At 29.3% G+C, this 14,730-nt stretch overlaps 1 protein-coding gene across 2 annotated transcripts in view; it reads left to right on the top strand.

Annotated features, from left to right (window-relative positions):
- LOC106684415 (serine-rich adhesin for platelets) overlaps positions 1–14,730 on the top strand; it is a gene marked incomplete at its 3' end in the record, with an annotated part of 80,678 nt that overhangs the window by 63,065 nt on the left and 2,883 nt on the right. For both annotated transcript variants that reach the window (XM_014426489.3, XM_014426490.3), the window contains 4 exon segments: positions 1,327–1,382; positions 9,172–9,246; positions 9,374–9,550; positions 12,335–12,523. In XM_014426489.3, the coding sequence (XP_014281975.3) occupies positions 1,327–1,382; positions 9,172–9,246; positions 9,374–9,550; positions 12,335–12,523 (497 nt within the window).

Below are 14,730 nucleotides of genomic sequence, written 5' to 3'. Positions count from 1 at the left end.
TATAAAAGATAAATAAATAAATATGGTTTTGTTTATTTATGTTGTTCTTTGCTGACCGCACCCCCCGACAAACTTCTTCAAGCATAAAATTATTAACATTTCACGATTATTTTTGGTGGCATTTTGCATCCAAAAACAGGCATTTTGCTTTCCACGACTAAATATTATACTAAATGTTTTCGCATTTGTACCTTTTCGAAGAAAGCTAAATACGATTCTATCTCTTAGTTAAAGTGGAAGTAAGACAAATTAGTATCTATATCGAAAGGTGATACTAACTTATTAGAATATTAGCTTTTCTATGAATCAAAATAACACACTTTATTTTATATCCTACAAATTCAAATTTTTGATCATGTCTAATATTGATATTATAATATTATTATATCATAATCTCATATTGATAAAATAATATTCATATGGAATATTCTCTCTCATACTCCTACTATTAAGCGAATGGAAGGCGGGAATATATTAAAGAATGGTCAGAAAATGCAATTCAAAAATTTCCATTGCCAATCAGTACATCAATAAAGATATATCAATAAATTTTATTGATCTTAACCTTGTTGGGATACATAAGGGTATAAAAATCAAATAACTGAACAGTAAATTTTATGATTATATCTGCACTTTGTGTGAAATTTGATTGAGGAGAAAGCGCTAGATACTACTACTTATAAAACGGATCGAAAATATCTATTGGTGCAGCCGTGCCAAATATAGTATGTAAATAAGTGAAAATATTATACCAAATATAATATGTAAATGAGTGAAAATATTGTCATGAGTAATGGAAAGTTCAAATTTGATAATAAAAATTTGACTAATACATCAATAAATATCGTTGATATGCTTGAATAGTGGCATAACTAACCAAAAAAAAAATTAGTATTAATTTGAAATGGACGTGTAAAAAAATATTACTGTAGATCGAGGTTTATTTTTCTAATCGTCTCTCAACATCTTGTAGGGCTTGCAGGCCGCAAGGGTTCTCAAAAAAAGTAACTATAGTCTACGGTAAAATCTTTTAAGAACGTCAAACAGAAAATATGATAATTTTTTTTATTATGAGATATGCCACAATTCAAACAAAACAACAATATAAGGTATTAAATTTTATTTTTTTTATGTTTTTGTATTTTACTATATACTCCGTTTTTTCTCTATTTTATAAGATTTTCATTTTCTGTCATTGATTGAGGAATAGATTGCTTTTATGATTACTTCCTATTTAATATACATTCAATGCATTGATTATCTTTAAAAAAAAAAAAGATTCATTAGACAATTAGATAACTTATTGTTACTTTTTTTTTGTTTCAGTATGGGGCAAGGCCAATTTTTCTTCTTGCTCCTGCTCGTTGTGGCCAGCACAGCAGGTAAATAGTAAAATTTATTTATTTAAATAAAATTAATTAATTAAATAATCAATTAAGTTTCAAAAATATTTATTTATATTTTAAATGTCCTACATCTCGGCCAATCTGGACATCCTCTATCTATATCCAATCTATTAAATAATAGCTTTTATTATACAATCATTGTTAACAATTTTAAACAACATTATTGCTATAAAATTAGCATACCATAACCATAAACTTTCAGCCTCACATCTAACTATTATAAAACTTTTAAGACTGTTCTGCCAAGGTCTAATAAAATAAGTCAAATTAACATAAGAAAACATAAAACAATTGGGGGTCATATTAACATATTAATATGCTTGCTTTATCCTTTGTCGTAAAATGTTAAGTAAATAGTCCTGATTTTTTTTGCTATTCAGTCATTAGGGGTTGAAAATATACTAAACATTCTTCTAAAAATACTCTTCGAAATGGTTCAAAATAAATATTTGAGTTACCTGCACCTTCTGCCCCGCCTTCTTGAGGAACAAACAGTGTGTATAGCTGTTTGTATTTGCAAAATAATAGTCTTTCAAAATTCGTAATTATTTCCTGTGAACTTTTGTTTTCTTAACTGCAATTAGCTAAGTAGTGTAATCGGGTCGAATTTCTGATGTTCAGTTTTCTACGGGTCAATGCGGTTGAACGGAAAACAAATTTTTGACCGATTTTGTAGTCTTCGTTTTTGAATTTGTAAAGTCTCTGCCTCAGATGCCTGTGTACCGCATTTATTAAAGTTCTAATAGAAATCACACTACAATAACCTTAAAAAAACGATTTCAGCATTTATTAAATAAAAAGAGCTCGATAAAACCAGTGAAAAAGGATTTGCTCCTCATGATGCACAGACAGTCCGAAACGTCGAAGAGATTATTTCATGAATGTAAAATTGATAAAAAAAAATTGAAATAAAAAGGCTATCGCCCTGAAAAAAATAACGGAAAATTAAATTAATTTCCTTGAATAACAATATACTTAATAGATTTATATAAGGTTGATTGGTCGAAAATCACGAGAGATTATTGGATTGACAGAAGTTTCATGGTGGAAGTGAAATGATAATATGGTATAGGGAAAAAAATTAATCTTAACAATCAAATTATTTTGATTTTATATTAAGTCTCCTCTCCCCTGGGGTCTTGGTGAGGTGGGTCCGGCCGTGAAAGATTGCCTTTTTTTTGTAATGATCTCTTGTGAGATTGTGTTATTTTGTATATCGACCAACCTACTGGCTATAATTGTCTGTATGAAAAGTCAGATAAGTAAGGCTACCACGGAGGGCGGGAGTGGAGGGTTTCACGCCGTTTTCCAATTTCAGATGCTTTTAAAATATTACTCGATGGACTGACTTAAAATCTCCTCTTCCCACTTTTAAGCACTTATTTCAATGGTCTTAGTGGGGCAGGTTTGGTCGGCAGGGATGGCCTTGTTTCAAAAGTTCAATATCAAGTTTCTGAAATACCCGAGATTGGTTGCTAACAAATATTACAGTGTAACTAACCGAACTAATTGCTACTGGGAGATATTTTTCGGAAGCTATATGAATGTACATAACTATTTTTATTTATTTGACTTTATTACATATTTTATTGAAATTTTGGCCTTTTTGAAGATTTAAAAAGTTTTCTTTTACATCCCCAGGTATGCTAAGTGATAATTCAATTGTTAAGACTACAAGATTGTCCATTTATAAGTAAAAAACAGTATAAATGACATAAAATATTCTTTGTATTGATTTATTTAAAACGTGATAAACAAAAATGAGTTCTCAAACAAAATTGGTATAATACATATGTCTACCATTAATTAAATTAGTTTTATAGAATCAAATGATTTACACAATAGATATTGTGTATTTATAATTCCTAGAAAATATATCATAATAATTAGGTTAATGTCAAACTACAAAAATTTACATTTTTGATTTTCAAGGTAATTACAATAACTTACCTGTATAGATCGGGAAGTTAAAAATGTCTTTCACGCGCCTATAATTTTATTTGAAAACAAAAATGTCATTGCCTACTGTGTTTTTTTTTTTTAAAAGTAACTTATTTTCTTGTTTTGCACCAGTTTGGATTACCGAGATTATACTGTATTTTAATTTATCAAAGTCCTTTATTTAAAAGAAGCGCGGGCTAAGGTTGTTATTTTTTGAGACTATTGACACGACGGCTGCCTGTCGCATTGTCCGTGCTAGGGGTGTCGAATATAGTTAAAGTCCGTCCTAAGAAGCAGGATGACTCGGACTCAAGCTTAGAGTGCCATTGCCCTCGGTACCGCATCCGGGTGCAGAATGGTGCAGCGAGCTAGGGGACAATGGACGGCTAATAATAACAGTAAAAAAGCCGAAGAGGAGCTGGTAAAAAAGCTGTGAAGGAGGCCGTGGCTAAAGTGAGCCAGCGAAGAGAGGCACTTCAACACTGGACACTGGTTGAAAGACCACACGCCATCTATATCCCTCCGCTCCTAACTATCAATCATTTCCTATTTGCACTTTTTAGTATCTTCTTTTTTATCTTGTCTCTCCAGTCCCCATCCCGTCTTATTCCCTTTAGTTCGCACCTTCACAAATTCCCAGTCTCTCTTCCTTCGTCTCCATGGCGTGACAGGCATTGCAGTGAGTTTTTTTCAATTTTTTTTTTCATGATCCAGAGATGGAACTCTTTTTCAAGCAAAGGTCAAAGAAACGATGAAGGAGAAAATGTATGAATGTAAGAAACATAATTAAAATATAATTCGTCCGTAAAAAGGTTACATAACCGTTCATTATCTAAAATAATTATTTATTGATAACTAGGGATTTTGCTGCGGGAGCGCGGTGGCACCGCGGTAATAGTTTAAGAGCCGGGAAGAAAAAAAGGCAGTTATCTCTCCCCAATTTTTTATTACATCAATGAAAACTATGTATAATTACTAGTCAAAATTGATGAGTCTGCCAAATATAGGTAGGGGGATTAAAAAATGGCGGCTGTTTCAAAACCTTAAAAAAACATTGATTTTTCATTCGGAGCTCTATATCTTAAAAACTACCAACAACACTAGAAAATTTAAGAGAACATTAATAAGATAACATTTAAAGAAGAGTAAATTTACTGAAATATTAGCCCTAAAAGTGCTATTTACGTCCAATAGTTAGTTTTTTAAAAAGCAAAATTAAAGCTAGTTAAATTCAATATAAAATAGTTAATTATGTTTATCTTTGTAAACTCACAAATTGTTAATTTCTAGTTGTTCCTATAAAATTTTGGATTTTTGAAAAAATATATCTCTAGATGCATAAGACGCACATATGTCTGCCAACCCTCAAAATAAAGAAAATTTAACTTACTATGAAGTACTTTATGACATTTATCTTCGTAGGGGTAGTAGTTTTTATGATATTCACATATGAATATAAATTTGGCAAATGAAAATTTGCCCGGACAATTATAAATCAATTTATTTTAGCAAATTTCATGTACACTATTACTCCTACGAAGATAAACATCATAAACTACTTTACAGCTCATTCAACTAGCTTTGATTTGAGTACTAATAGACATCTGTACGTCAAATGGTTTTTGAGATATAAATTCACTAACTACTGATCTTTTAGTACGTTCCATACAACATTTTTATGAAATGTTGCTTTTTAAAAAGCTATATCTCGAAAACTATTTAACGTAAGTAACTCTATTTGGGCTCATGTTTTAGCAAATTTACTCTTCTTTAAATGACGTTCTCTTAGGTTTTCTCGTGTTGTTCCTACATTTTAAGATATAGAGCTCCGGATGAAAAATTAGTTTTTTTTTATCACTCTGAAACAGCCGCCATTTTGTATTCTCCCTACCTATACTTGGCAGACTCATCAATTTTGACTATTAATTATACATAGTTTTCATTAAAGTAATCAAAAATTGGGGTGAGATAACTGCCTTTTTTCTCCTCTTCAGCTCTTGTACTATAAGGCTAAGTAGCATCGTGCCTTAATCACCTCCTGGCGTAACCGTTGGTCTAGTGACATTACTTCCTTGCAAAGTGGTTCATGGGCTATAGTCGTACAGATTTTAATTATTTTTTAAAGGGTTTTGCTGCTACAACTTATTGAGGGAGGGATGCAATAATAAAATTTTGACTTAGTTTTCTTGGCAGTATTCCCTGAAACTCGCCCTTTTCCTATTTTTGGAAAAATTACCACTCAGAAAAACATATATAAGCAACCTATTACTTAGTATTACCTCTTTGAATAATGTTTTACAACAGTTTTTGCGGACTAAGTTAGGTTCTGAAATAACAGAGCGTATCACCTGATACCCAAAACGAATACAATTATTCTAGAACGCCTCTTCAAGGTGTTCTAGTATTGGGAACTATTCTTGAAAATTTCCGTTAACGGTGTTTAATTCAATCTACCGTGCTTAATCTGTAAGTTTCAGAGTTGACCTTTTTTATTCCTTTTCTTTAAAAAAATTATAAATTTTATTCCATGATTGATGAACTAATTGGAAGAACATATATGTTATACGAAATTTGAATCTGATAAATGTTATTTTTCATTCATATTTTAAATTGGAAAACTTTTTTTTTTTTTTTCTAGTTTTCTAAAACGACCGTAATTTAAGATCTTGAAAAATTGAACATGGTCGTGTTTAGAAAGGAGTATTTAAGATATTCTTTATGAAAAAAAAATAAAAAAATTAATCTGATAAGTATTGAACCTATTTATTTTTTATTTCTATTTTAAACTGGACAACTCTTTTTAAATTTCCTAAAACAACCGTTATTTAAGGTCAACAAAAATTGAACAAGCCCATGTTTATTAGAAAGAAGTATTTAAAATATTTTTAAATTATAAAAAAAAATTAATCTGACACATATTGAATCTAATTATTTTTTATTTATATTTAAACTGGAAAACTCTTTAATAACTTTTTTAAATTTCCTAAAACGACTGTAATTTAAGGTTTTGAAAAATTGAACATGGTCGTGTTTAGAAAGAAGTATTTAATATATACTTTCCAATTTTCCTAAAATATCACCTATCATATTCTTCTACTACAGTAAGCAGAATAAGACTGACTCCAAATTTATCTGAAGCTCTCACCGAAGAGAAAACTAAAGTCGCATTGGTATTTGAATTTTTGAAAGCACATTGCCTCCTTTCCAATTATACCCTTTCTTTGGTTTTAATTTTATTATTAATATAATCTCATAATTCTTATTTTTTATTATTATATTTTATTTTTTTATTGTGATGGACTAAATGTGTGTGTATCTTTATAATTATAGCTGTACATAGCCGCTGATTACCAAAAGGTTTTACGTCTTTAAACAAGAATAAACTAACAAACAAGAAAACTATTCTTCTATTTCAATTGTCTCATTAAAGCCATCAGTTGCAGATTTTATCATGTTTTATACTCAAGAATAATTTCAGTTACATTATTATTATGTTAGATATTCTCAGGCAATGGTGAGAAAATATTTTTCTTAAATTTTTTTTTTTGATTATTAGGTACTCTGTTCCTCTCAATGTAACCTTTAAGGAATAAAAAAAACTGGACTATTCCAATCCATGAAGGGTCATGGGTTCAATACTTTGTAAGGAAGTACTGTTTCTTGAGCAACAGTTGTGCAAGGAGGTCACTTGTTCACAGTCACGTTCAAGGTTTTTCTCCCAATAAAGGGCACTCACTTTATAGAGCCTGGGTGTGCCCCAGGAGAATTAGTAATTATCAGTCTGGGAGACAGTATCACAGCCCCTTACTCATTGAGCTACTATGCTCCTATTAAGGAAGAAATACCATAACATAACATATTTTAGCCAGTTTTATGAAATTGTTTATTCCATGATCAAGAATTTTCTTTTTGCAAAGTTTGTCAATTTCAGGGGTATTCTTCGTCTTTGGAACATTTCTTTGTTTTATAGAAAATTATAATTATTATTCAGGTAATCTAATTTAAAACATGGTCAACATTTAATAATTCACAATTACCGTAAGGTGATACAACTTTGTATTAGGGATATATCGTTTATAAGGGTCACATCGTTTTTAAACTTCAATGCATTCAATCAAATCATATGTATCCTAAGGCACAAAGTTTCATCGTAATTTATGTGTTGGGTCTAGCTTTATAAAAAGCTCATTTTGCCCACTTGCCATAGAAGTTCTCTCCATCATACCAACAGAGATGTAGGAAACCCTTATGTAGAATACAACTGAGTCTCACAAGTTAATATGATAACCCACCAATATGGATTTAGAAATGAGTTCAATAGTTCATACGAAAATGGAATATTGAGACATAAAGGCGATATTATTGAAAAAATTTTGAACCAACAATTAACAACTTCTCAACTGACATTAATAGAGCATTGAACTCAAACATTAACTCCATATACCGATCACTCTGCAGTTTAAATCTACTCAAACCTGAAGCATATCTAACATGTAGGCTAAATTAAAAAAAAAATAAGGTGCATCAGCCAACTAAGAGTAGGAAACCCTGACTTGCACCCAAAATACATTATGGTCACATTATGGAGGCCTACTGTTGATATTATCCACTATTGGTTTCTCTATCATGACAAAATTACTACTGGCGATAATTACTGTCAAGAAATTGATGCATCGGAAGCTCTAATGTCTTTACCCAGCATTGATAAATTGGCTGCCAATTTCTTCATGATAATGTCGAGCCACAAATTGAAACAACACTGGGACCACTGCATGAGTTGGGATATAAAATCCTTCAAATCCCACCCTATTTGCCAGACCCTTTTCCTACTAATTTCAACTGTTTCAAGCAACTGGAAGTGTTAGGTGAGAAAAATAGTTTTAAAACCAGAATGATATTTAAAATAGTTTTCAGGAGTTAATTTTTTTTAAGAATCTAAATTTCTTTCTTGTTGGAATAAATCCATATATAAATACTACGCTGTTATTATAAGGTTTATAAAAGTAATTAGTCACTGTGATAAATAGTGTTAGAAGATATGAAATATATAAATTAATTATTAATGATTGGGCATTTTTTAAAAATATTTTTACCTCAAAATTGTTGATGTTATTATCAAAAACAGGAAGTAGCCTTAAAAGGAAAATAATGATACTGGAAGAAGAATACAAAGAAACTGATTTGGACGAAAATTCATCAAAAATGTTAAATTGAAAAGAATAAGAATATTAAATTGAAAAGAACAAAAATATTAAATTGAAAAGAACAAAAATTAAATAACTATCAGTTTATACACATTAAATAAAAAGCAAAGGCTTTATAAAATTATTGAACAATATGCCTCTATATGCTTCCTTTTATTCATTGTTCGCTCATTAATTTTCATATTCACAGAAATGTCATAACTAACTCATATTTTAAATATAATGTATTGTTGTAGAACTTTAGTAGTAGTTTTGATAATAATGCATGTTTCAACGAATAATTCCGATCAATTCTGTATCAATATGCCAGGAATAACTACTTTGTGTAATTAATTAATAAAATATTTTATTTTGAATTGACTCATGTTCTTTCATTCTTATACAATAAATGTATTTGATTTACACAATGTCTATAAAAATTATGAATATTTGTAAAATAAGGTATTCCATTATTTTTTTTTCTCTATCTAAGTAGTTTGTAAAATGCTCTAACTACTTATTTTATAAATTAATCTATTTTCATATTACTTATTAATTTATTTAGCTGGTATGAATTGTATATTATTAAACAATTACTATAGGTTTAGTCTCTGCCTAAAGATATATTGTCTTTTTTTCAGTTCCTGTTTCTAACCAACAAAGAAGAATTAAACGGGATCAAAATTCCTCTACTAATGGAACAATTTACAAAAATGGTATGCTTTAATTGGATAATAAAAATTAAAATTTTTCAAAATTAAATTTATAATTCTTTTTAACTTGTAAATATTATCATTAATTAGTTAATTTATGTTTTAATTCTTGGTGATAATTATATTATAGTATGTGTATTGGATGAACAAATTTATGAAAACGGACAAGAAGTCCCAAGCCTTGGCCCTTGTGAAAAATGTATATGCGAAGTGCCCGATGTTATATGCTCCATGATTAAGTGTCAGCCTAACAGTGGATGCAGAATATTACAACAGTCAGGCCAATGCTGTCCTGAATATAAATGTGGTAAGAAAGTAAATATTTATTCATTTATTATAATATTAGACTAAGTTTTATTAATCAGTTGATAGGTAGAATTTATTTATGTTTTTTATAAATAATATAATATTATTTTTTTTTTGTTTAATGAATTTTCATTCATTTTTAGTAATGAATGTTTGTTTATTTGTTGAGGTGTTTTTTTTAAACATAAACATATAAATTTTAATGTAACTAATCTTAGCAGTTTATAATTTTCAATGTTGGCGTAAATAAGTCATAAGTATGACGTATACCATATTAATGGTATAATAATATACAAAATTAACAAAACGTCAGAATTATATCTACTTTAAATTTGAAATCAAGTTTATATTTAATTAGGTGTATTAAAATGAAAAATGATTTACATGAATTAATCACAGCTACATTGTGCTGAACAGCCCTTCTATGTTTACTTGTCTTGATTTGCCTTGATTTAATCTTACCATCACATTCAAAGATGATAATGTAACCATGTTCGGGGTGAGATATTCTTTTTTTTAATCTTCCCATTATATGTATTAAAATGATAAACTAAAATTGGCAGTAGTTTTTCAATCCTCGAGGCCACAAGCTTGGTCAACAAATCAGTTGGTTCAGGTTACCTCTACTTCTGTTGCTCTTCCACAAGGATATATGCTTAGAGAATGTTTTCAGTGGTTTATTTGTCTCTTCCAAATTCACAAAATGGGTTTGGGCAAGTTTTGAGGCAGAAACTAAGAACTTGTCATTTTCTGGAAAGGAGGTAGTATGAATCCTAAAATTTGTGATCTGGATACTGATTGTTCCATCTCTGGAGAATTCCTGCTTTATTTATGATTTTAACATCCAATCGAGGTATGGAGGCAATTTGAGTCCATCTTTTTCAAGTTTATGAGCCTCTTCATTCCCTGATATTCGACAGTGCCATATGATCCAGTTCTTTGCATTCCACTTTGTCTTCAGTTTCAGAAGAATAGATGCTGAATTGGTCATTATAGAAACGAAATTTTAAATTTCTGCATCCTCTTAAAGTCTATTAGATTTACCGTGACCTCGAAAAATGAGTCTTCTTTCACTCAATTGTTTGTAGACCTGAACCCTATATCAAAGGTTATATCAAAAGCATGCCCGTCTCTGAATTTCAAGACAATTACTTCCGCTTCCACTCTTAATATCAACTTTGGCTAAATCATCCATATAGATTCTGGTCTAATATGTTTTTAGAGTATGTGGTGTTCATGTACTAACAATAGTCTTTGTGAATGGCTTCTAATACTCAATGAAAGTTGTTTGAATCCTCTTCTAGCCACACTTCATTTGACTGAAAAATTGTGAGCTGTAGTCTGCAGAGTTTGAGTATATTCAAATAAAAGTTTAAAGTGCTAATTTCAATTAGTAGTTATTGTTAAATCATTCATGCTATGCTATTTTTCAGTTATTTATTTGTTATTATGGAGTTTATTAAAGAAAAATTAATTTTGAAATTTGAATTAAAATATATTAGGAAGTTAAATTTAATTTTAGCTAATTTAATTCAAAAGTCCCTTGTCTATACATTTAAAAAAAAGTGATAAATTTACTTGAATCAGTTTGTTATGCTAATGCAAAGAAAATGGTTGTTACTATTCACATTCATTTATAGTGGAGCTAAAAAGCCCAAACAGTTGCAAAATCAGGATGAACAATGTTTTTTTTTTTTTTTATTTAAACAGGTCGATTAATTTTTGAGCATCATAATTAGTAATGACTATCTCTAAATAGAGCTAAGAATATAATGTTTATGAACAATAAAGAAAATAACATATAAATTTGATGCATTGGGATCGTGCAAAAAATCAAATTCTAGTTTTTGAGACAGAAATACATGTTTTTCTCAAAAACAAAAAGTCATGAAAAACTCTAATTACATAATAAAGGGGGCATATTGCATATGCCACTACATAGAATAACTCAAATGTTTTTGATTAAACTTGCCATGTCAGTGTAGAATTGAATGGTGTTTAATATCATCTAGATTTATTTCTAGATGAAATTCTGATTAAGATAGTTTAACAGGGCTTAATTAATTAAGTTTTAAAAAAATCTTCAACAAATTTTCAACAGAAAAATCCGAGTCCACCTCATCTTATCCGATTGCATTATGGCTTCATTATCTTTTGTTAAACTGTTTTACTCTATATTTATATTTGTTATTCCCACCTCGAGAAATTCTAAATACGAATTTTTATGACAACTGATAAATAAAACTTTTTTTCTCATTATTTTCGCCTTCCCTGATATTTAGGTTTTTTTTTTGTTTTTTTTAAATTACAAAAGTAGTGACAACTTCAGCATGAACCCACCACATCAGATTTTTTTATCCACTTTAGTTTGGACTAAAACAAACATATCTTTTTTTCACTATTTTAACTCTTACCATCTTTTCTTTGGGCCTCAGGCCAAAATTGATTTATCCAAGTTTATTTTTAAAAAAAAATATGGGCCCAACTCAATTTATACTCAAGAATTGTTATGGAATAAACCAAAATTTTCAACATATCTGCCTATTATATCCATGGAAGAATCGAATAATCAAGAATATAACAGAATTTTATTAATAATCTTGGTTGTGCTCATTTTTAAAATAATATTATCAGTAAACATTCTATATTTAAAAACCGAATAAACTATAAGTAAACCACTTTTTACTGGCTCAAATAATGAAAGTTAATTTCATTAATTAATTAGTTTCTTTACGAGAAATCTTTAGAGTCAAACTTGATGCTTATATATATTTTTTTTTTCTAGATTGTGAGTATAATGGAATTGTGTACAACAATGGGGAAAGGCTCGATAAACCAGAGGATCCTTGTCAAGTTTGTTATTGTAAAGGTGGTGAAATAATGTGCACTTCTATAACATGTTACGAAAGAGACGACTGTCAACCGCACTACACTGCTGGACAATGTTGCCCAAGATATGATCACTGTCCAGTAGGTAAATATTATGATGATGACATCATTTTGTTTTATGATTTTTTTCCAAAAAATGTAATGTATAAATTTTATTTATAGCTAATAAATGCCATGTGAACAATCTTTTTTATTAATGATGAAACAATAGTAACAACATTATTTATATTATGTTGATTTAAATTTGTATCAGAAGTATTCTAAATTACCCTCATGATTTGGTACCTCTTAAAACATTTGTTAATTTAATTAGTGAAAGATGTATCATTTTATATCAATTGGTTATTTTAAATGGAATACCCAAGCTTAGTGGACCCGAAGGCTTGATGCCAAGACCTTCAAATGCCATCAACATACATCTGTCCAGTGATGCCTGTCCAAACCCAAATCCACAAGATCAATATTAATGAAATCCTCCCTCCTACGCTTTGGTCTACGCTTCAGATGTTTATCCATTGGTTTAGTTTTTATTAATATGTAAGAGATCTGTTTAATACTAAACCTCACAACTTTATGTCTATCTTATTTGTCACAATGATATAACCTGATTTATATTTACCAGGTGAAGTTCCCAAATTTAGTTAGGTCATGTCACTGTTTCAGGCCTGTTTTGTTCTGGCCAATCTACTATTTGGTTATTATGTCCTTCCCCCACAGCTCGATGTTGAGTAGCCTTCTAAATTCTCTATTTTAATTATGATGAGTGATATTAAATATATTATAATAAAATCATTTGTACTTATTTTTTAAATATATATTTATCTAATGTTTGTTTTTTAAATTAAATTTATTATTTTAATGGTTTAGAAATATATTCATATTTATCCCTATTTTATAGAAACCTGTTATGAGGTAATAAAATTTTGTGTTGGTAGCATTTAGTATTGTGCCAAATTTGAGGTAAACTGAATATTTTTAGTTGTATTCTTATCTGGAATGTTTTGCTCACAATTTTTTTCTGATTTATTTCAATATTGAGGAGAGTTCTAATCTATTGATTTTTCTCTAAATTTAAAATTGGAGACTGTGAAATAAATAACAAAAAAATTTATTATAATACAGCTGTTCACATGGCAATTTGTGTGTTTGTTTTTTTATTAATGAATTGTGTTTTATTTTTATTACTAAACATTATTTTTATGAAACTTAGAACTTGATTAAAAAAAGAAATAGTAGTATTCAAGAGGTGGCAATGAAGGAATAATTAGATGAAATAAAAAAAAAACTACAAATAATAAAAAATGAAGGATAAAAGAATTTTACAATTCTAATATGGTACAAAATAGCAAGTTCTGTCAGTAAAAGAGAAACAATATATCTTAAAATAATTTAACTAATAATTTATTAATGGCAGAACAAATAAAATATTATATTTCATTTTTTTTTTTTAGTAAGGCAGAAGGATTATATAAGTTTAAAAACAAAAATATGATAAAGTTTACCCATTTCAAATGTGTTCATTTTTATATTCACCACTAATTTTTTGCTCAACAAAATCAAAACTTTTTCTTAGGATACTCAATTATCAAAAGTTGTCCACATGTTTTAGTAAATTATGTTCTTCAGTCATAAGCATCAGTTTAATTGACGTTTTCCACTGTATAAAAAACATGTAATTAATATTTCAGACGTTAACTTAAGTTGTTTGACCATATGATTAGATGTACTGGTCTTTTAATTCATGACTAATTTCATTTTTATTGTTCAGCCTTGATTGGATAAATAAAAATGTATATCCACTCAATCTTTAAAAAAAATAAAAAGTTTGTATTTTTTTTTTCTGTTGGCTCTACAGACCTAGCACATCATTGGCCGCTCGATTCAGCCTTCTCCATACCTGCTTGTGGCCCATGGCTACTGCTTCCCAGTTTGCAGTATGCAGCTCTTTCTTATCTTTTTTAATTCTATCAATCCATATTATGGCCTCCCATCTGATCTCTTGCCAGCTATAGTGGCATTCATTGTAGAGGTATACCGATGGATTACTTCAAGTCACATATCCCGCCCATCTTAACCTCCTAGCCTTCATACATCAGATGTATTTCATGATTTAGATATTGACTGATCAGTCTCTGCAAGCAGTTCACTGTTAGTTCTTCTCCTCCATGTCGTAAGACTCTGATTCCAGATCATTCTGGTAATTTTATGAAGGATTTTCCTTTCAAATTTTCCAATCCTGCTTTCTAGTATGACTGTTAGAGCTTAGAACTTGCAGACATACAATAGAGCAGA

The sequence above is a fragment of the Halyomorpha halys genome, unplaced genomic scaffold, assembly GCF_000696795.3.
Source record: "Halyomorpha halys isolate HHAL.00 unplaced genomic scaffold, Hhal_1.1 Scaffold578.1, whole genome shotgun sequence".
Taxonomy (NCBI): Eukaryota; Metazoa; Arthropoda; class Insecta; order Hemiptera; family Pentatomidae; genus Halyomorpha; species Halyomorpha halys.
The sequence above is the reverse complement of the archived record's forward strand: the minus strand, read 5'-3'. Positions and strand labels throughout refer to the sequence as shown.